At 44.3% G+C, this 23,696-nt stretch overlaps 1 protein-coding gene and 1 long non-coding RNA gene across 4 annotated transcripts in view; one reads left to right on the top strand and one right to left on the bottom strand.

Annotated features, from left to right (window-relative positions):
- LOC140426218 (uncharacterized) overlaps positions 1-23,696 on the top strand; it is a 209,642-nt gene that overhangs the window by 54,861 nt on the left and 131,085 nt on the right. The window lies entirely within an intron of this gene.
- Positions 1-23,696, bottom strand: part of kif2c (kinesin family member 2C) — a 138,727-nt gene that overhangs the window by 45,601 nt on the left and 69,430 nt on the right. For all 3 annotated transcript variants that reach the window (XM_072510715.1, XM_072510716.1, XM_072510717.1), the window contains exons 5-10: positions 20,286-20,393; positions 16,630-16,727; positions 15,631-15,729; positions 12,006-12,060; positions 6,742-6,904; positions 3,528-3,618 (exon numbers count right to left, since the gene is read on the bottom strand). In XM_072510715.1, coding sequence (XP_072366816.1) covers positions 3,528-3,618; positions 6,742-6,904; positions 12,006-12,060; positions 15,631-15,729; positions 16,630-16,727; positions 20,286-20,393 — 614 coding nt within the window. The remainder of the gene's footprint in view (positions 1-3,527; positions 3,619-6,741; positions 6,905-12,005; positions 12,061-15,630; positions 15,730-16,629; positions 16,728-20,285; positions 20,394-23,696) is intronic.

Below are 23,696 nucleotides of genomic sequence, written 5' to 3'. Positions count from 1 at the left end.
TGGCATGGTGGCAGTGGTTAGCATTGCTGCCTCACCGCGCCAAGGACCCGGGTTCAGTTCCGGCTTCAGGTGACCGTGTGGAGTTTGCACTTTCTCCCAGTGTCTGCGTGGGTTTCCTCAGAGTGCTCCAGTTTCCTCCCAAAGTCCAATTTAGCGTGGGCAATCCACCTACGCTGCACATCCTTGGGTTTGTGATGGTGAGATCCACGCAGACACAGGGAGAATGTGCAAACTCTACACAGACAGTGACCTGGAGCCAGGATTTCTTATTGATTTTGGGTGTGCCTTGCAAGTTTCTTTCCATAATGCCTTTTAGTCATTCTTATAAGCTGGTTTGTAACCCGTTGATGGTCTTTGTATCAATCCCATTCATTTGGATCGGTGCTATTTCTTGCATTTTTGTAAGCCCTTTCTTTTACTTTTATGCTATGCCTAACCTGTTATCCATGGCTGCTTTTTTGTGAAGCGGAGCCTTTTCCTCTCATGGGGTATATACTTGCTCTGTATCTCATTATTAAATATTCTCCACAGGGACTTCCGGTGGCGGAAGTTGCACGTTGGGTGACTCCTGCTCGAGGCTCTGGTTTTTGGAGTTCAATGCCTGGTTCCAGGGACAGTTTTTGGATAAGCTGGTGCAGGAAGACAGGGGACTGTTGAAGATCCAGAAAAAAGCCGCAGGGAAGAAGGGGGCAAGCGAAAGTTCGGCGTCAAGTGAACAGGTCAGCCCGGCAGCAGGATAGATGGTGGAGGCTGGGGCTGTCCCCTTCGCAGTAGAGACTTTGACCAAGGTTATGGCTGGAGTTTGAGAGGCAGTTCGCAAAGCACATGGAGGTGATGTACAAGGGGATGATGGCAGCGATGATGGAGCTGGTGGTGGAGGCGATGGCCCCGTTGAAGGAGGCGGTGTTGAAGACATCGGCTGAAGTACGGGAGCAAGGAGAGAGGTTGAACGGAGCAGAGGAAGCTCTGTCGCAACATAGTGACCAGTTCACCTCGATGGGCGAGAAGCAGAATTTAAGAATGTTGGGCATGCCTGAGGGGATGGAAGGCCTGAGGCCTATGGAGTACTTTGCAAGAACTGGGCAGGACTCATTGGTCACTCAGGCCCAAGCCGAAGACAAACTAGCTGCTAAGGATGGTCACAATTTGTTTCCACAAATTCCACATCAAGGAGAATGTCCTGAGTTGGGCAAAACAAAGGTGTGAAGTGCAGTGGGAAGGATCTGGTATTCACATATACCAGGGCATAACGGTGGAGCTAGCAAGAAGAGGGGAAGCCTATGGTTGGGTGAAGGTGGCACTCTATAATAATGGTGTGAGGTTTGGAGTGGTTGACCCAGCAAAGCAGAGGGCGAGCTACAACTCGAGGGACTTCTACTTTGAGATGGTGGAGGAGGCATTCGTGAAGGCTGAAGGACTGGGGTTAAAAGAAATCCACTCCCCCCCCCCCCCCCCAAATACATTTAGAGTACCCAATTCATTTTTTCCAATTAAGGGGCAATTTAGCGTGGCCAATCCACCTACCCTGCACATCTTTGGGTTGTGGGGACGAAACCCACGCAAACACGGGGAGAATGTCCAAACTCCACACGGACAGTGACCCAGAGCCAGGATTGAACCTGGGACCTCGGCGCCGTGAGGACTGGGGTTAAAATGAGAGACTGGGGTTTGGTTCTGGACTGAGGGAAGAGGGGTGAAATGCTGTACACAGCTTCATTTCTTTGTTCCTGGATGTTTATTTGTTTTGTATGTGGGAGGGGGGGGTGGGGAAAACAGTTGAGGGTTTGGTTTTTGGGTTAGTTGGTGAAGGGTCTGCTACTAGGGGGTCGATACACAACACCCATTACATTTTTAATCCTTTTTTGTTCCTCAGTTCCATCCATATGGTTTTCACTGGATGCTTTCCCCTCTTTATATCCTCCCACACCATTGAAGTGAATCAGTAAGGCTACTCCACCCCTTCTGCCATCTTCCCTATCCTTACTGTAAACTTTATAACCAGGTATGTTTAGTTCCCAGTCCTGCCCATCCTGCAGCCATGTCTCTATAATAGTATATCATAATCCTCAACTTGCATTGGCGCCTGCAGCTCATCTAGTTTATTCCTACACTGTGCATTTGTATACAGAATTCTTAATTGGGCTACTCCTCCTGACCGGTCTCTCAGCATTGATGTTTTATTTGCTTGCTTATTAGTTTTCACTTTTGGCTTAACCAGTATAGTTCTTGTACTTTTGCCATTAGCTGCAGTTCCTGAAGTTAGGTCCCTGACTATTTATTTGCTCTCCGCCCTATCACTTGTTTTTGGAACTGTATCGACCCATTTGCTAGTTTAAGTCTTTGTCATAGAACAAAGAACAAAGAAATGTACAGCACAGGAACAGGCCCTTCGGCCCTCCAAGCCCGTGCCGACCATACTGCCCGACTAAACTACAATCTCCTACACTTCCTGGGTCCGTATCCTTCTATTCCCATCCTATTCATATATTTGTCAAGATGCCCCTTAAATGTCCCTATCGTCCCTGCTTCCACTACCTCCTCCGGTAGTGAGTTCCAGGCACCCACTACCCTCTGCGTAAAAAACTTGCCTCGTACATCTACTCTAAACCTTGCCCCTCTCACCTTAAACCTATGCCCCCTAGTAATTGACCCCTCTACCCTGGGGAAAAGCCTCTGACTATCCACTCGGTCTATGCCCCTCATAATTTTGTATACCTCTATCAGGTCGCCCCTCAACCTCCTTCGTTCCAGTGAGAACAAACCGAGTTTATTCAATCGCTCCTCATAGCTTATGCCCTCCATACCAGGCAACATTCTGGTAAATCTCTTCTGCACCCTCTCTAAAGCCTCCACATCCTTCTGGTAGTGTGGCGACCAGAATTGAACACTATACTCCAAGTGTGGCCTAACTAAGGTTCTATACAGCTGCAACATGACTTGCCAATTCTTATACTCAATGCCCCGGCCAATGAAGGCAAGCATGCCGTATGCCTTCTTGACTACCTTCTCCACCTGTGTTGCCCCTTTCAATGACCTGCGGACCTGTACTCCTAGATCTCTTTGACTTTCAATACTCTTGAGGGTTCTACCATTCACTGTATATTCCTACATATGTCTAGTTTAAGTCTTTTGTCATATGTCAAGGAAACCAAAGGAAGCACTTGGGATGACAAACTTGTCCGATACAAGTACTGGTGATGATGGGTCAGTTACTCTTCTAGTCGAGATTATTCATCTAAACAACATAAATATTTAGAGGCTGTCAAGTGTTTCTGCATTCACCCAGACATGAAACATGGCCCCCAGATTCTGATGGGCTACTGCATGAAGGTGAAGTGACTTGACACAAATTTGCAAATATTTGTATGAACAACTTTAATACCCTAAACCACTTAATTCAGCGAAAGAATGCTGTTAATTTAATTAAGCAATTTTAAGATAGTGTATCAATAGCCTCCCATTTTAACAGATGAAGTAAAACAATTACAAGAGCAATAGATGTTATAATTAACTATACAGTAACATACATGAGTTTTACCACTTCCAGTCTGTCCATAGGCAAAGCAGGTAGCCATTCCCCTCTCGAAGATCGTCCGTACTAAAGGCTTTGCTGTAAATCTAACAGATTAAAATGGTCATAAAACCTCGGCAGCATCCCTTTATTCGCACTTACTTTTCCTAAACACAAAGGCTAGCTGCCAAACAAGAACAAAATGACTTTACACAGAACTACATTCTTTGGCAACGCCATAAACTTATTCTGAAGCATTTTTCCAGGACAAGTCACAAATTTTAAAATGTTGATAGCAAAATAGGTTGCACCATCCCAAACTTTACAAATCACACAAACAGACCATTTGGCTCAACTAGTCTATGCCAGCACCTATTCTCAATAGGAGCTTGTCCCTGTCCTCTTCATTTTGCTTTAACAATGCCTACTTCTATTCCTTGCTTCCTCGTGCACTTATTGAACTACCCCTTAATGCACCCGTTTAATATAATCACGTGATCACAAGTAACACATTTTTGCACTTGCCCTTCACCTCAAATACTTTATTGAATTTATTAGTCATTGGGCTAGATTTACAGCCCCCAATTTTGGACTCTTTCACCAGAAGTATCTTTTTCACAACGACACTTTCAAGGCACCTACCAAATTTTTTTCTTTCCTGGAAAAAGATCCCAGCATTTCCTGAGGGTACAACCTTCTCTAGTGCTTTTCAATTCTTCAAGTGCCACTTATAGTTCCAGCTGTCTCATTAGGTTAGATTTTCAAAAAACTTTCTGCTTTTGATTTGAAGTCCTCTAGAAACTGACCAGTATTTGGTTTACACTTTTTATGGCTTTGTTTTAAAAATAATAATAATAATCTTTAGTGTAACAAGTAGGTTTACATTAGCACTGCAATGAAGTTACTGTGAAAATTCCCTAGTCGCCACACTCTGGCACCTGTTCAGAGTACACGAAGGGAGAATTCAGAATGTCAAAATTAACTAACAAGCACATCTTTCGCAACTTGTGGGAGGAAAGCGGAGCGGCTGGAGGAATCCCACAGACATGGGAGAACGTGCCACAGACAGTGACTGCCGGAAATCGAACCTGGAGCCCTGGTGCTGTGAAGTCAACAGTGCTAACCACTTGTGTCACCCAGAATACCGAATGTAGAGTACGTAATTATTTTTTTCCCCAACCAAGGAGTAATTCAGCGTGGCCAATCAATTGACCCTGCACACCTTTGGGTTGTGGGAGTGAGACGCACACAGACACAGAAAGAATATGCAAACTCCACACAGACAGTGACCAGGGGCTGGGACCGAACCCTGGTCCTCTGTGCAGTGAGGCAGCAGTGCGAACCACTGTGTCGCCCTTTTATGGCGTTATCCCATGTTGCTACATTTAATAATTGTGTATCTATGCCTAGAGATTCCTTTGAGCATTATCTCACTTTAGACTATTTTCTAAGTGTTAGGTGGCCTCCTTATTCTTCCTACCCAAAATGCACCACTTAATTTATACTGAGAAACTAATTCGGCAGGATAGAAACTTATTTCTTCTACATGTTCAATTTTTAAGCACCCAGATTAAGTGCTACAATTGCCTTCATTCAGGATCCATATGCTAATTGTTGACTTGTTAGAATACAAATCTGAGGCTTGATCTCAAGTCCTATTTAGTGATGAATAGGAAAAGCACAACAAAGATGAATAGGTTTCTAAAGTGGACCCCAAACAAATGCATTCGACAAGTTATTCCAGCAAAGCAACTGAGGCAACCACCTAAAAGAGTAGCTTCAACTTGATTTATGAAACAAGTTCAAATGCAATTTGTACACTACGAGTTTTAGCAACTCCAGCCCAAGTTCAACTGGCACGCTTTTTGTAAAATCACTCCTTCATGAAATAACTCGTCTGAAACATATGGTTAATAAAATCCTCATCATGGCTTCTCTTCCTGCTCCCATAATTAAAAAAAAAAAACACTTTAGAATACCGTATTAATAATTTATTTTTTTCCAATTATGGGGCAATTTAGCATGGCCAATCCACCTAACCTGCACATCTTTGGGTTGTGGGCTGAAACCCTTGCAGACATGGGGAAAATGTGCAAACTCGACACAGACAGTGACCCAGGGCTGGAATTCGAACCCAGGTCCTCAGTGCCACAGTCCCAGTGCTAACCACAGCGCCACATGCCTCCCCTGCTCCCACAAGTTAACTCTTGTTTCCCTCAAGGATCTTTCCTTGGCCCACTTCTATTTATCATTTACATGCTGCCCATCAGTCATATATCTGAAGGCACTGTGTTAATTTGCACACGAACACTGACAACACCCAGCTTTCCCTCACCACCATTTCCCTAGAATTCTCCTCTATTGCCAAATTATCAGACTGTGCACCTGGCATTCAGTACTGGATGAGCAGAAATTGCCTCAAATTAAATATCGGGATGACCGAAGCCATTGTATTCAGTCACCACTAACTTTGTTCCCCAGCTACTGACTCCATCCCTCTCCACGGCAATGGTCAGAAGTTAAGCCAGTCTGTTCAAAACCTTGGTCACATTTGATATAAAGATGAGCTTCAAACCTCAAAGTTGTGCCATCAGTTGTGTCAGCCAACTTAATCAGTTTCCACTCACCTCATTCATGCCTTTGTTACATCCAGACATTAATTCGATAAACAAGAGGTTACCCAAAACTCTGTTGCCCACGTCTTAAAACATTCAGCAAGTCCTGCATCCCCGTCACCGAACTACACATAAAACAAGATGTTGCCTGACAAGGAGACAAATTCCTCCATTGTCTCACTTCTACCCATCATGGTAATTGCCTCCATCCTCAAGATATTACAATTCTCTAATTCTGGCCTCTTGTGCACCACCGATTTTATTTGTTCCATGGTTTATGGTTGTGCCTTCAGCAGCTTGGGGCTCCAAACTCCACCCTATACCTCTTTTGCCTCACCTTGAGGCTTCTTAAAACCTACCACCTGGGACAAATGCTTTATCCTTTGACCCAATATCTCTATACGTGGTTCAGTATCATACTTTCTTTCAAAATGTTTGCATTTTGAAATGCCATGGGATGCTTTATTACTTTTAAAGGTGCTACATAAATACAAGCTGTTCTTGTGGAATAAAAATCCTGTATTTTTTACCTCCCCACTGAGAAAGCTTTGAGTGATATTTTGAGCATTAGTAATATTTAAACACCAATTCCAAAATCAATTTAAATTCGAGTACCTGTATACCTCTTCATTGGAAGCAAAATCATCAAAGGCATAGTCAAATCTGAAGGGTTGGTTATCCAGATACTTGGTGAGATCAACCTTCATCTTTGGCTCATGTACCAGAATTACATTTTTGCTAGTAACTGTAATTACATCAATCTCCTTTTTTGCCTTTTCTGTGGGAGCCAAATATAGAAATAAAGTTAAACTTCAATAGTTTCACTTTGGAAATCAGATCTAAAACTAAATGTGAGCTAATTGTCAGAATTGCACCAAACAATAGCCTATTAAAATTCTGCAGTATTGAGTAAGACCAGGGATAAAATGTTACTTACTGCTAGATACTATGCAACTTAAGTTTTGAAATTTTCCACCCATATCCCATTAATTTTCTTTTCTTCAACTCTGCAAGATGTCTTGACCAGGTATTTTTGTTCAGTAGACAGGTCTTTTTACTCAATGGTGACATTTCACTTATGAATGCCAGGTGGATAAATTCAATCTAGATTAATCACCAAAGGACAGCATATGCCATTTAGTCTCACTTCCTTCAATTCATAGAATCTACAGCACAGAGACAGGCCCTTCGGCCCAAACTGGTCCATGCCAGCCAAAATGGCCATGTAAGCTAACCCCATTGCCTGCATTTGACCCATATTCCTCTAAACCCTAACCATGTATCTGTCCAAATGCCGTCAATGTCCCTGCCTCAACCACCTTCTCCGGCAGCTCAATCCACATACATACCACCCTCTGTGTAAACAAAGTTGTTCCTCAGGTTCCCATTAATTCTTTCCTCCTTTAACTTAAACCTATGCCCTCTAGTTCTCGATTCCCCCAAACCTGGAAAAAAGACAGAGTGCATTCACCCTATCCATGCCTCTCATGATCTTATACACCTCTATAAGATTATGCTCCAAAGAAGAAAGTCCTAGCCTGTCCAATCTCTCCCTATAACTCAGCCCCTCTCCTGGCAGCATCCTTGTAAATCTCTTCTGCACTCTCCCCAGTTTAATAACATCTTTCCTACAGTAAGGTGACTAAAACTGAACACAAAACTCCAGGTGCGGCCTCACCAACGTCCTGTGCAACTGCAACACGACTTCCCAACTTCTATACTCAACGTCCTGACTGATGAAGGCCAATATGCCAAAAACCTTTGCTGCCCTAACTACCTGTGAATCCACTTTTAGAGAACCATGCACCTGAACTCAAAGGTCCGCCTGTTCCACAATACTCACCAAGGTCCAATCATTGATTTTACCTTCCAAAATGCAATACCTCACACTTATCTGTATTGAACTGTTATATTACTTGTTAGTAATATGTTGTTACTCTTTGCTTTAGATTTCCAGAATGGTCTGATGGTGGGATTCTCAAGAAACCACCAATCTTTAACCAATGAATAAGGAATTGAATAATGTTGCGTTTGTTCACTCTTGACTATAACTAGTGAATAAGTAATTCAGAATAAAGTATTAACTATATTTAACTACACGTGCTAACTATGCTATTATCTATCCAACACAGCTGTCTAGTCACTCATGGTTCGAAGAGACCCAAGATCCTTTGAGTTCACATATTTATGCATGAATCTAGTGCTGCCATCTAGTGGTTGTCTTGTTAGTCATTAACCCTTCATATATTTCTATATATATATACACATATCACTACAAACTCAATTTGCTATTCCTCCGTTCACTTCCCCAGCTGATCAAGATCCTGCTGCAATTTTTGATAATCTTCCTCACTGAGGAAGCCCAGCACTGACCCGAGGCACATCATTAGTCACAGGCCCCCAGTCCGACAAGCATCCTTCCACCATTACCCTCTGCTTCCTACCATCAAGCCAATTGTATATGTAATTTGCCAGCTCTCCCCGGATTCCATGTGATATAGCCTTCCAGAGCAGCCTATGTGGAACTTTATCAAAGGCCTTACAGACTTGCATCTACCGCCCTGCCCTCATCAACCTTCCTGGTCACTTCAAAGAACTCTTAACAATGAAATGCATGATTTCCCATGCACAAAGCCGTGCCGACTACACCTAATCAAACCTCGTCTTTCCAAACGCATGTATATCTTATCCCTCAGAATCCTCTCTAGTAATTTACCCACCACACATTTCAGGGTCGCTGGTCTAGAATTCCCAGGTTTTTCTTTGCAACCCTTCTTAAATAAGGGTATAACATTTGCTGCCCTCGCCCATGGCTGACGATACTGCAAATATCATAACCAGGGCTCCTGCAATTTCTTCTCTAGCCTCACGCAGTATTCTTGGGTATACCTGGTCAGGAGATATACCCACCTTCATACATTTTAATACATCCATTTCCTCCTCTACTGTAATGCAAACGGTCCTCAAGTCTCCAAAACTTTCTCCATGATAAACACAGGAGAAATATTCATTGAGAACCTCTCCCATCTCCTGCGGTTCCACATGTGTCCACTTTGGTCTTCTCTCTAGTTATTCTTTTTCCTTTAATATACTTATAGAATCCCTTTGGATTCACCTTAATCCGCTCAGCCAAAGCTACATTATGACCCCTTTTTACCCTCTTAATTTCCTTCTTTGGTATACCCCTGTACACCTCCAGGGAATCCCTTGATTCCAGCTGCTTGTACCAGAGCCATGCCTCCTTTTTCCTGGCCAAAACCTCAATAAGTTTTGTAATCCAGGGTTCCCTACTCCTGCCAGTCTTGCCCTTCAGGTACATATAGACCCTGAACTCTAGCTATTTCACTTTTAACAGCCCCCACTTGCCAGAGGTCACTTTGCCCTCAAACAAGCTACTCCAATCAACCCTTGCAAGCTCCTGTCTAATTCCATCAAAATTCACCTTGCCCCAACAATTTAGACCTTGCACCTGTGGACCACTTTGGTCCCTTTCCATAACAATTAAAAGAACTGTGGTCACTGTTCCCAAAGTGGTTCTCCCACTGTCACCTCAGTCACTTGCCCAATCCATTTCCCAAGAATAGGTCAAGTTTTGCCCTTTCCAGAGTAGGACCCGCCACATACCACCAGAGGAAGCTTTCCTGAAGACACGTAAATTCCAGCCCATCTCAGCCCTTAACACTATAGCAGTCCCCATATAGGTTAGGGAAATTAAAATCCTCTACTATGACAACCCTATTACTCCTGCAAGTCTCCCCAATCTCCCTACACATTTGTTCTTCCAATTCCTGTCAACTATTTGGGGGCCTGTAGTACAACCCCAATAAGGTCACCATCCCCTCTTATTTCCACCCACAAAGCATTGTTGGATATTCCCTTGGTTATTTTATCTCTGACTGCTGCCGTGATGCTCCCCTGAATCAAAAATGCAACTCCACCTCCCACCTCTTAAAGCACCTGTACTGTGGAACATTAAGTTGCCAGTCCTGTCCCTCCCTTAGCCATGTTTCAGTTATGGCTACAATAGCCCAGTCGCACATACCTATCCATGCCCTGAGTTCATAAGCCTTACCTGTCAGCCCTCTTGCATCGAAATTCAGGTAGAACCACTGATGCAATACGGCCAATAAATCACTGTCATATGCTACTGGGAAATAATTTCCACTTCTGGCCTTACATATTGAAAAACTGAAAGATTCATAACTTCCTGGTGTGCCCTGGGTCTAGTGGATGGTGTCTCTGTGAAAGAAAGGAACTTACTGCTGAATGTATAACTTCTTCAGCTTCTAAAGGCTGAATTTCCACTGTTCAAAATAAGTTGAAAACTATTGCACAAAGGGAGAGTTGTCCAAACGGTATGCATCATTCATTTCTCTCCAGGATTCCTGGAAATACGTCAATATCACTACTCAATGAGGCCATGCATGGATTGTGAAGTAGAGGGGGCATCAAAGCTCGGTCACCTCTTGTAGCAGGAGTAACAATACTGCTTTTGATTGGGCTTTATAACTGGATGTCTAATTGATAAAAGATCATACACTGAGGCCATTACAGTTAATCGGTTAGAACAGATGTTAAAAGAAATGTCGAAGCCTTGAACTTGGACTAGTCTGGATTAAGGCTACCAGCTTCCCCACGGAATTGCGCAAGGTTGTTGGTGTCTGGATTTTCCTTGGAAGGAATGTGTATTGTAACGATTTGTTGCAACTTTGATTAAAATTGCTGGATTTGCAGAAACACTGGGCATATTCCATTTTGCTATGCTGGAAACATTTCGTACCCTGTTGGGCAGTCCTCTAATCCAGATCAGTTTTTCATGACAAATACAAGCATCTCAAAAAAAAGTTACTGATGTGGAGCTTCATACCCTTTGTTTGATGCCAGGCTTTTGTATGGGTTGGGTTGCTGCCTGTGGGCCTTCCCAATCTACAATTGAATGAAGCCTTGTGTCACCAAGAACCATAACCTGGTTTGGCACTCGCTGGGGCCCACTTTGTGCATGAAACTGCCTGCTTGATAAGAGTAGTGTAGTAGATTTAAAAAGGTCTCAATGGAATTAAAATCTACAGTAGAATCCTGCACACTATGACTTTCAAGAGAATGTCGTCTGTTATCAGACCTGCTGCATAAAGGAAAGAAACAAATTTGGAGATTTGAATCTTTTGAAGACCCGATGCTGCTCAGTACTGCAGAAAATAGTTTTTCCATCACACCTTGGTGTTTAAACAGATTGTAGACCTCCTTTAGTTCTGCTCAATACTTCTTTATATGTCCTACTTCCAATCTCTCTCTCTCTGAGAGACAGAGAGAGAGTCTAACACATGATTAGTAGTGCATCATCTATAGCATACAACAGAATATCCCACCTGCTAACTTCCTTAAGGGGAGAGGGATTTGGACAGTGTAGATAGGGAGAAACTGTACCCACAGATCTGAAAAGGGTCAAGAACCAGAGGACATCACTTTAATGCAATTGGCAAAAGAACCAAAGGTAGCATGAGCAAAAGCTTTTTATGCAAAGTGGTTATCAGGGATGCACTGTGACTGTGGTAGAAGCAGGTTCAACCAAAAGAGAATTGGATAACTACTTGAGAAAATTATTGCAGGGCTACAAAGAAAAATATTTTGAGGAGCATCAACATGCACATGACAAGCCACTTCTACGTTCAATTATTCTATACTGCAGATTAAAATTTTGGTTTTGGTTTTTACTATAAATTGCTGAAAGAGCTCAATAGGCTAAAAATTGATTTTAATTCCACTCAATCCCTGAACCGAACACTGATACACATTGAGCACTTTGAACCTCCACACGCATAGCAGTGCTGCAAAGATGCAAGAAAAATTCTACAATCTAGCAGTTATGTCTGACAACACACCTTTTTTGCTGACAGGTCGTTTTCGGACACAGACACATATTTTGTGTAGCTCAACCTGGAAGAGTTGAAAGGTTAATTTAATTACAAATCCATTCCACTGTTAAGCTAGTGTAGCAATAGCTTGATTATAATGGAGCCAACACGGAGCCAGTATAATGAAGCAACACAGCAGTTTGTACCACATGCCAAATCAACATTGAGCTGCATTCACTCTAGCAAGGCCACCTTTGAATACTTTACAATCCACTAAGGTGGCACTGTGTAATTTCTGGAAAGTTCTAATTAACTAACAAGGCAACAAAAAAGCACCACCAAAATGTTAGTCTTTCCCTGCATGAGAACTCCCTAGGTTTGCTTGCAATACCACTAGCCAAATTTTAAATTAGTGCAGAATTCTGATTTCAAGAAACAAACTACTTTTTGGTAAACTAAGCCACAGTCTATCCTGATCAAGCTGCGCTTAAATGTACTTGTGAGCTGCATAATATTGTTTGGTCAAATTAATTGAACAAAACCCCAATGATAGCTAACTCAAAAAAAATGTTTCAAGGTGTGCACACAGTTTACCCATTCTTATTTATCTACCTTTAAAAAAAAAAAAGAGTACCCCATTATTTTTTCCACTTAAGGGGCAATTTAGCATGGCCCTACCCTGCACATTTTTGGAATGTGGGGGTGAGACCCACGCAGACACGGAGTACGTGCAAACACCACGCGGACAGTGACCCGGAACCAGGATCAAACCCGGGTCCTCAGCGCCAGTGAGGCAGCAGGGCTAACCACTGCTTCACCATGCTGCCTATTTATCTACCTCCATGACTGAATTCAAACAAGATGACCTGTGATTTTACAAATTAAAAAGATACAAGAGTCTGCAAAAGAATATAGATAGATTAGGTGGGTGGACAGAAATTTGACAGACGCAGTATAATGTTGGAAAATGTGAGGGTGTCTGCTTTGGCAGGAAGAATAGAAAAGCAGTATATAATTTAAATTGAGAGAGATTGTAGAATACAGCAGTACAGAAAGGATCTGGGTGTCCATGTACATGAATCATAACAAGTTAACATGTAGGTACACCAATTAATTAGGAAGGCAAATGAATGTTGATCTTTATTGCAAGGGAGATGGAGTATAAAAATATGTAAACCTTGTTCAACAGTAGGCAGCATTGAGCACACTTAGAAGTAGTGTACACAGATGAGGGACAGGAAGAAAGTGGAGTTATGGCTCCAATCAGGGCAGATGTGATCTTTTTTCTAAAAAATATTTTTATTCTCCTTTTTTACTTTTTCTCCCAAATTAAAAACCCACCAACAATAAACAATAATCATTAACAAATATGTCAATCCCCATTTCAATAACAACGATCCCATTCTCCCAGCAAACCCTAAACATTAGCCCGCATGTTCACATAAATGACAAAAAAGAATCAGGAATCACCCATAGTCACCATTAACACACACCGCCCCCCTGCCCCCAACCCTCCTACCCCCCACAACTAATGTTCGATGTTATCCAGTTCTTGAAAGTGCATAATGAATAAAGCCCATGAATTGTCAAACCCCTCCAGCCTTCCCCTCAGTTCAAACTTAACCTTCTCAAGAGTCAAGAATTCCAACAAGTCCCCCCGCCACGCCAGGGCACAGAGATTGCTCTCCAACCCATCAGGATCCGTCTTCGGGCAATCAACGAGGCGAAGGCTACAACATCTGCCTCCGCACCAGTTTCCAACTCTGGCTGGTCTGACACCCCGAATATGGCCTCCTGGGGGCTCGGGTCCAGTTTCACGTGCACCACTTTAGAAATTGCCCCAAAAACCTCCTTCCAGTAATTCTCAAGCTTGGGACAGGACCAAAACATATGAACGTGATTAACGCCCCCCCCCCCCCCCCCCCCCCCATCCCCCACACACAACGTTCACACACATCTTCTACTCCTTCAAAGAATCAGCTCATCCTTGCCCTCGTGAGGTGTGCTCTGTATACTACCTTCAGCTGTATCAGCCCCAACCTCGCGCAAGAGGTGGAAGTATGCACTCTCCGGAGCACCTCACACCAGAACCCCTCCTCCATATTCTCTCCCAACTCTTCCTCCCACTTTGCTTTGATCCCTTCCAGTGGTGCCTTCTCCTCTTCCAAAATAGCCCCGTAAACCGCTGACACTACCCCCTTCTCCAGTCCCCCCGTCGTCAGCACCTCCTCCAGCAATGTGGAGGCTGGCTCCACCGGGAAGCTCCATCTCCTTTCTGGCAAAATCTTGAACCTGCATGTATCTAAACATTTCTCCCTGCTCCAGCCCATACTTCGCTTCCAGCTCCTTCAATCCTGCAAACCGACCCCGAAGAAACAAATCTTTAGTGCCTTAATCCCCTTCTCCTCCCATTTCCAAAAATTTCCATCCCACTTCCCTGGAAATAAGCAGAAACCGCGGCAACACGTTCATTTTAACCACCTGTACCCAACCCGCCAGTGACAGAGAGAGACCATCCCACCTTGCCAGATCAGCTTTCACTCTCACCACCAAACTAGAAATGTTGTACCTGCGGAGCCCCCCACCCCCTCCCCACCGAGACACCACAAAATACTCACTCGTCTAGATTTAGTTTGTACCCAGAGAAAGACCCAAACACCCGAAGCAGCTCCAATATTCCACCTATCGACACACTCAGTTCCGACACGTATAACAGCAAGTCATTGGCATACAAGGACACCCTATGCTCTATCCCCCTCCCCGCACTATCCCTTTCCATACCCCCGAACTTCTTAATGCGATGGCCAACGGCTCAATCGTGAGTGCAAACAGCAGGGGGGAGGGGGGGTGGGGGGGGGGGGGGGGGGGGGACATAGGACATCCCTGCCTAGTCCCACAGTGGAGAGAAAAGCATCTCAAGCTGATTTTGTTTGTGCGGACACTCTCCCTTGGCTCCTTATATAGTAGCTTTACCCAGTTCACAAATCTTGGTTCAATCCCAAACCGCTCCAGAACGGAGGGCAGATGTGATCTTATAGTGAAGCAGGTTCATTGGTCAAATGACCTACTCCTATTTATGACCTTATGAAAGACAAGCGTAGGAACAAAAGCATAAATGTAGAAATAGTTTGAAAATCCAAGTAATGGGTTATTCAGAGATTTTCCAAAATTTATTTTTGTTGGGTAAAGAAACAAAAGTTGATTGCTAAATACTTTTGAAACTCCAGTTAATGCCACTGAATGGTTAATTCCATTGATGGTTAACGACCAGTGATCCAAAATCAAAAAGAGCAAATTGGGTAGGTGGGGGCAATTTTAGAATGAATGGAAGGGCACATGAAATAGAGAGAGAAACAGAGAGAACAGCAGAATTACAACATTCCACAGAGAATTCTTAATGAAGTTAAGAAGAGAGCAGAAAGTCTACCAAGATCCAAAAAAAAAGATGTTAAGAGCTTAATGAGCATCTGGGTTCACTACATTGGGTTTGTTATTTTACCTCCACGTTAGCACTCTCCCATCCATATTTGAATAGGCGTCATTCATCAAAACTGTCCAAGTGCACCATATTAGCCCATTAATTTCCCAAAGTGGGACAGCAGTACTTTCCCTCTCCAGAGCACAACGTGAATTATACAGGATTATTACTTACAGGATCTAAAGTCGACAGATGTTGATATGAGTCTAAAGTAGCTCTTAGGTCTGCAATCATTTTCATGAATTCCCAGTTTGGATTGCCAGTTTCATAATCCTGCAACAAATTAAAAACACTATTAAATCCTATACTTCATTTTGGCTGCTAAAACTATTTCTTTATAACCGATCTAGACGGAACGTACAATAAGTACCATCAATAAGATGCACAGCAGCAGCTGGTCAAGTCTCCTTTAACAGTACCTTCCAAACCACCACAATTCCTGGCACTCAGAAGGTCAAAGAGAGCAGGTGCAAGAGCAAAGCACCACCATCATCCAGTTCCCATCCTGGCCACACATCATTCGGTCTTGGGATATTACTGCTGTTCCTTCATGGTCACTGCATCAAAAAGCTGAACTTCACTCCCAGAAGCACAGATGGACAGCAACTCATTATCATCACCTTTTCAGGGCAATAAATTCTGACCGTGGCAGTGCAGTCACATCCCATGAACGAATAAAAAGGGCACTAATTAAATCAGTGCTAAAATGAAGGCACCAAGATTCATAGGAAACTATGGCTTCAAGTATTATTTTGCCGATTTCATGCTTGAAGACAGCACCTACCATGGTGCTGGTTTTACTCGATAACACACTCAGGGTAATAAAGTGGTTGTAAAGACAATTTCCTGACGCAAGACTGGTGTGTCACACTATGAATAGGGACTTGCGTAAACCAACTAGGCTAATATACAGTGCGTGTGCTACTCCAGGAATGGATGAGAGATTACAAAACACAAAGAACGTGATATCTTTGACACAAGCCTATTCATTTGCTGTTTAAAAAATATTTTTGCACTTCTGAAATCTAAAAAAGAAACAGGTGCAACGTTGACTTAATAATCTTAATTAAGAATTTCAAATGGGTAGCCTCCACCTAAAAGCAAACAATTACTGATCCTTTTTTCAAAAATCACCAAATATTCTATGTCTGAATTTGTGAGAAAGATACCTACCTGTCCACGTCTTTCACGTATTTCCTGTAGCTGAGTTCGCCTATCTTCACGCTGCTTCCTCAGCCTTTCAGTTTCCCGTACACAGATCGACTTTCTTCCTGCAATATAATTCAAAGTCTGTTCACTGCTAGATGATAGATTACCAGTGCCCTTAAGCTGCCAGAAATGTTCAGTTGACATTAGCAACATATTTTTACCAGTACCAATCATAGGCAAATCTCATCCCCTCCCATAAGAGACCAACATCACTCAGTGTTTAATCGTACCCGACACAAAATGTCAATGCATCTGACTTTGGAAGTTAGATAGAATACCCAACTCGCCTCTGGACCCAAACGCAATTTATTTGCTCTGCATGTTTGTTCCAATAGCTGTGTTTGGTTTAACATTTCAATTCACCTAGCTGGGTTTTATTTATAGAAAGCAATACTCTAGAATCTGGTCCTGTGTAATGAGGTAAGATTGATTAATGATCTCATAGTTCGGGATCCTCTTGGAAGGAGCGACCACAATATGGTGGAATTTAAAATACAGTTGGAGGATGACAAGGTAAAATCAAACACTAGTGTTCTGTCCTTAAACAAAGGCGATTACAATGGGATGAGAGAAGAACTAGCTAAGGTAGACTGGGAGCAAAGACTTTATGGTGAAACAGTTGAGGAACAGTGGAGAACCTTCCGAGCGATCTTTCAGTGTTCAGAAAAGGTTCATACCGACAAAAAAGAAAGACGGTAGAAAGGGGAAAAATCGACCGTGGATACCTAAGGAGATGAGGGAGTGTATCAAATAAGGAAAAAGAGGCCGATGTTTTGGCCTTTGCGTCCCTAGTAGCCCGGCGAAGGATTCTACTTATGTGGAAAGAAGCCAAACCCCCGGGCGTGGAGGCCTGGATAAACGACATGGCAGGGTTCACCAGGCGGTGGCAACCGTTCCTTGACTATCTCGCAGAGCGACAAGGGAAAACAGGAAAGAAAGCAGCAGCAACCCAGGGAGGGGGGGGGGTGTATCCGGTGTTTGGGTGTTTTTGTGTTCTTTTCTCTCTTTCTATGCTAGTTGTTTATATTTATTTTTTCAGTATTATTATTTCTCTTTTCTTGTTCTTTTTCTGCACTTGTTGTTAGTTTAATATATTGTTTAAATAACGGTCAATGTACATTTTGTCACAAAGTTGTAAAAATGGAAAATTCTTTTTGATCGAAAAACTTTAATAAAATATATTTTTTAAAAAAAATTGAAGGAAAAAACATACAAAGTGGCAAAAATTAGTGGGAGACTAGAGGACTGGGAAGTCTTTAGGGGACAACAGGAAGCTACTAAAAAAGCCATAAAGAAGAGTAAGGTAGACGATGAAAGTAAACTGGCTCAGAACATAAAAGCAGATAGTAAAAGCTTCTACAAATATACAAGACAAAAGAGTGGTTAAGGTAAATATTGGTCCTTTGGAAGATGAGAAGGGAGATTTAATAATAGGAGATGGGGAAATGGCTGAGGAGCTGAACAGATTTTTTGGGTCAGTCTTCAGTGAAGGACACAAATAACATGCCAGTGACTGATGGAAATAAGGATAGGATAGGTGAGGACCTTGAGATGATTGTAATCACTAAGGAGGCAGTATTGGGCAAGCTAATGGGGCTAAAGGTAGACAAATCTCCTGGCCCTGATGGGATGCATCCCAGAGTGTTAAAAGAGATGGCTAGGGAAATTGTAAATGCACTAGTGATAATTTATTAAAATTCACTAGACTCTGGGGTGGTCCCAGAGGATTGGAAAGTAGCAAATGTGACACCACTGTTTAAAAAAGGTCGTCAGAAAGCGGGTAATTATATTGGGTAAGCTGAACTTCGGTTGTAGGGAAAATGCTGGAATCTATCATTAAGGAGGAAATAGCGGGGCACCTGGAGGGAAATTGTCCCATTGGGCAGACGCAGCATGGGTTCACAAAGGGTAGGTCGTGTCTGACTAATTTGGTAGAATTTTTTCAGGACGTTACCAGTGCAGTAGATAACGGGGAGCCAATGGATGTGGTATATCTGGATTTCCAGAAAGCTTTTGACAAGGTGCCACACAAAAGGTTGCTGCATAAACTAAAGATGCATGGCATTGAGGGTAAAGTGGTAGCATGGGTAGAGGATTGGTTAACTAACAGAAAGCAGAGAGTGGGGATAAATGGGGTTTTCTCTGGTTGGCAACCTGTAACTAGTGGGGTCCCTCAAGGATCAGTGTTGGGCCTGCAGTTGTTCACAATTTACATAGACGATTTGGAGTTGGGGACCAAGTGCAATGTGTCAAAGTTTGCAGACGACACTAAGATGAGTGGTAAAGCAAAAAGGGCAGAGGATACCGGAAGTCTGCAGAAGGATTTGGATAGGTTAGGTGAATGGGCTAGGGTCTGGCAGATGGAATTCAATGTTGCCAAGTGGGAGGCTATCCATTTTGGGAGGAATAACAGCAGAATGGATTATTATTTAAACGGCAAGATGTTAAAACATGCTGCTGTGCAGAGGGATCTGGGTGTGCTGGTGCACGAGTCGCAAAAAGTTGGTGTGCAGGTGCAACAGGTGATTAAGAAGGCTAATCGAGTTTTGTCTTTCATTGCTAGAGGGATGGAGTTCAAGACTAGTGAGGTGATGCTGCAATTGTATAGGGTGTTGGTGAGGCCGCATCTGGAGTAGTGTGTTCAGTTTTGGTCTCCTTACCTGAGAAAGGACATATTGGCACTGGAGGGAGTGCAGAGGAGATTCACTAGGTTGATCCCAGAGTTGAGGGGATTAGATTATGACGAGAGGTTGAGTAGACTGGGACTGTACTCATTGGAGTTTAGAAGGATGCGGGGGGATCTTATTGAGACATATAAAATTATGAAGGGAATAGATAGGATAGATGCGGGCAGGTTGTTTCCACTGGTCGGGGAAAGCAGAACTAGGGGGCATAGCCTCAAAATAAGGGGAGGTAGATTTAGGACAGAGTGTAGGAGGAACTTCTTCACCCAAAGGGTTGTGAATCTCTGGAATTCCTTGCCCAGTGAAGCAGTTGAGGCTCCTTCTTTAAACGTTTTTAAGAAAAAGATAGATGCCTTTCTAAAGAATAAAGGGATTCGGGGATATGGTGTACGGGCCGGAGAGCGGAGCTGAGTGCACAAAGATCAGCCATGATCTCATTAAATGGCGGAGCAGGCTCGAGGGGCCAGATGGCCTACTCCTGTTCCTAGTTCTTATGTAGAAATGTCATTTGGTTCAAGATTGATGGAACCCAGTGCTTTTATTGAAAGAGATAATCCATAACAAAAACATGCATCAATGAGTAACCCACCCCACCTCAGCCATCTTCTGAAATCAATTGACCAGCTTAACATGACTTTTATCACAATGTCAGTGCAACGCAATCAAGCTGAATTTACCACCTATTCCTTTGGCCATAGCATATTCAAGATCCAGAAAAGCAAAGATAAGCTAAAAAGAGTGCAGAACTTACTGGGAGAACATACATGATTCCCCCCTCCCCTCACAAGTATTTATCAAAATGTTTGCAGTTGAAAATACTATAAGGCAAGCAGGTGCACCTCAAAAAATTAAATATTTTACTTATCATTACAAACAAACTGAATTGGGCTTGAAGTGTTATTTTCTTTAAAATCAAGCCCATGATGTGTCCTTTACCTGTGGAAATGTTCTTGCAGCTTACAGGTTCTACCTCGGGTGTTTTTGAATTGGGCACAATTTGCATTTCCAATGTAGCTTGTGTTCTTGAACGATTTGTACGTGGTACTTAAAAAAAAAAAGATAAAATGTTAAATGTACATCTCTCCCCATTTCCCTTCTGTAAAATTTTAAATCTTACAAGTCAAATCAAATAACCCAGTGAGTACACATTTTTACCTATCGTGAAAAATAATCAGCATGCACCCACAAGTGTCAACCAGAATTACGACCAGGTTACAGGAACATTGATGGTGGAATTTGATGACATATGTGACACTGGCTGCATTTAAAGATTCTAACCAGATATCCCAAAATATTCAATTTGTGTTTTGCTTGGTATGCAAAGGATTAAAAAAAGTGATCCAATATTTTAATGTGAAAGCAATTCTTTATATTGTCTGTCACATCTGCAAGATAAAAGAGTTTCTTTAGATTGGAGTACCGCTTTTTACTTGAAGATGAGTCAAATTCCATTTTATTCTCAACCTGCAGAATTGCACCAAAGTGACCAATTCCTCTCATTTTTTCTGTGTTTCTATATCACATTTTCTATGTTTCGATACCAAAGGAAATAGTAGAGTCCAAAACATTGTATGGTTTCAAGAAGCAGTTAGGTACAGCACTTAGGGCGTAGCGAATCAAAGGATATGGGGGAAAGCGTGATTAGGCTATTCCACTAAGCTGGCCATCGAGAAGGAGACCAACTCCTTTTAATGTTCTTCTTCCACTGGCTCCCCACAATGGGAGATTGGTGGTTAGCATATCACACAGTCCAGATCCTTGATAAAAGTCTACTGTCTACGGACTTCCGGTAGCGGCTGTGTCCGACTAGGTCGCATACACGGCAGCTCCCGCTGTGATCGGGGTTTTGGGCCTTTGAACGGGACAACGACAGCACTTGAAGGGTGGAAACCGGCATGGGAAAGGATGCTGGAGAGGTTCCCCCCTTTGCTGTATGGAGGGAACCAGGAGCGGGGCCATGAAACGAGCGATTGCGGGGAAGAAAGCGGAGTTGGTCCGGGAGGACAAAATGGCGGCCGGCGCGGACCAAGAAGCGTAGGCCCAGTGGTTGAGAGAGCAGCAAGACTTTGAGGAGCTGAAGACTGAAATGCTGGCCCCTATGAAGGCTTCCATGGAAAAGATGGGAGTTTCAGAAGGTTTAGGAGAAGGCGATCAAGGAGGTGGCGAGGAAGGTATCGGAAAAAGGAGGACGAGATCCTGGGCCTGGCGGTCAGCGTGGAGGCACAAGAGGCCCTACACAAGAGATGGCAGGAGAGGCTGGATGAGCTTGAATATAGGTCTCGGAGTCACAACCTGCAGATCCCGAGCCTCCCTGAAGGTGCGGAGGGGGCGGACGCGAACACATATGTGACTACAATGCTGGGGACGCCGATGGGCGCGGGAGTCTTCCCGCGGCCCTTGGAACTGGACGGGGCGCATAGAATCCTCGCGAGGAAGCAGAGGGCGAACGAACCACCGAGGGCGATGGTGGTAAGGTTTCACCGCTTTACAGACAGGGAGCGTGTCCTGCATTGGGCAAAGATGGAGCAGAGCAGTAAGTGGGAGAATGGCGAGATTCGCATATACCAGGACTTGGGAGCTGAACTGGCGAGGAGGCGTGCAGGTTTCAACCGGGCCAAGGCGGTCCTCCACAGCAAAGGGGTGAGGTTCGGGCTCCTGCACCCGGTGAGACTTTGGGTAACATACCAGGACAGGAATGATTATTTTGATACGCCAGATGAGGCGTGGACATTCATTAAGCACAAAAAGCTGGACTTGAACTAAGGGGCAGCTGCACGTGGGTGAAACGCGCTGGCGGAGATGTGCAATCGGGTGTTGGCCTGGTGTAAGATTGTTAGTAGAATTTGAGTTGGTTTGTTTTTCTTTTCCTGTTGTTTTGTTTCAGGGGGCAGGGTAACACCCAGGTTGTGGTGTCCAGTGCACGGGAAGGATCCGGATGGCACTTGCCCTCTCACCCGGTGGGGGAGGGGGGCCCGAAGGAGAAGACAGTACTAAGTTTGGAGATAGAGGCGGGAGCGGCCGGGGTCAGCAGACTTACGGAAGCGCAATGGGGGGGATCAGTACTAAGCGGGCGCTTGGCATGGGGGGTTGGGATCGGGGTGCTGCGTTGGTGACTGAAGGGGAGCCAACTGTTGGGGATAGATGGAGAGTCAGGATGGGGGGCCTCCGGCGGGAGGGCTGGAACGAGCCCGGGTGGCTGGCCGAGAAAGGGTGATGGCTAGTCGGCAGGGAGGGTGTGGGGGGCCAAGCCCCCGTCCAGGCTGATCACGTGAAATAGGAGGGGCCTGAATGGGCCGTTCAAGAGGTCCCGCGTGTTCTCGCATTTAAAGGGGTTTAAGGCGGACGTGGCCATGCTGCAGGAGACACACTTAAAACTCACTGACCAAACGAGGTTAAGGAGGGGATGGGTGGGCCAGGTGTTCCACTCGGGGCTAGACTCAAAGACCGGAGGGGTGACAATTTGGCAATTCTGGTTAGTAAACGGGCAGCGTTTGAGGCAGGGAGCATTGTGGCGGACATGGGGGGCAGGTACATAATGGTGAGTGGCAAGCTACAGGGGCCCGGGTGGTGTTGGTGAACGTGTATGCCCCGAACTGGGACGATGCGGAATTCATGAGGCGCATTGGGTAAGATCCCAGACTTGGAGTCAAGTAACTTGATCATGGGGTGGGGTGCGGGGAAAGAGAGAGAGACTTTAATACAGTCTTGGATTCGGTGCTGGACTGTTCTAAGTCCAGGTCGGGAAAGAGACTGGCGGCAGCCAGGGCTCTGGGAGTTCATGGATCAGATGGGGGCGTGGACCAGTGGAGATTCACGCGGCCAAGGGCGAAGGAGTTCTCCTTTTTCTCCCGCGTCCATAAAGTCTACTCGCGGATTGACTTTTTTTGTGTTGAGCAGGGCGTTAATCCAGAGGGTGGACGGGCCATTGCGGTCTCGGACCATGCCCAGCACTGGGTGGACCTGCAACTGGTGGGGGAACGGGGGTAGCGCCCTCTCTGGAGACTGGATGTGGGGCTGCTGGCGGATGAAGAGGTGTGTGGACAGATAAGGAGGAGCATTCAGAACTTTGTGATACCGAATGACACTGGGGAGGTAACAGGAGCAGCGGTTTGGGGGGGCTATGAAGCCGGTCACCAGAGGAGAGTTAATCTCTATTAGGTCCCACAGAGAGAAGAGGGAGAGGGTGAGGCTGGTGGGAGAGATGCTTAGGGTAGGCAGGAAGTATGCGGAGGCCCCCCGAGGGGGGGCTGCTAAAGGAGTGCCGGAGATTACAGGCGGAGTTCGATATGCTGACCACGGGGAAGGCGAAGGCACAGTTGAGGAAAGTGAAAGGGGCAGTCTATGAGT

Source organism: Scyliorhinus torazame, chromosome 7 (assembly GCF_047496885.1).
Source record: "Scyliorhinus torazame isolate Kashiwa2021f chromosome 7, sScyTor2.1, whole genome shotgun sequence".
Lineage (NCBI taxonomy): Eukaryota > Metazoa > Chordata > Chondrichthyes > Carcharhiniformes > Scyliorhinidae > Scyliorhinus > Scyliorhinus torazame.
Note: the sequence above shows the minus strand (reverse complement) of the source record. Positions and strands in the feature narration are given on the sequence as shown.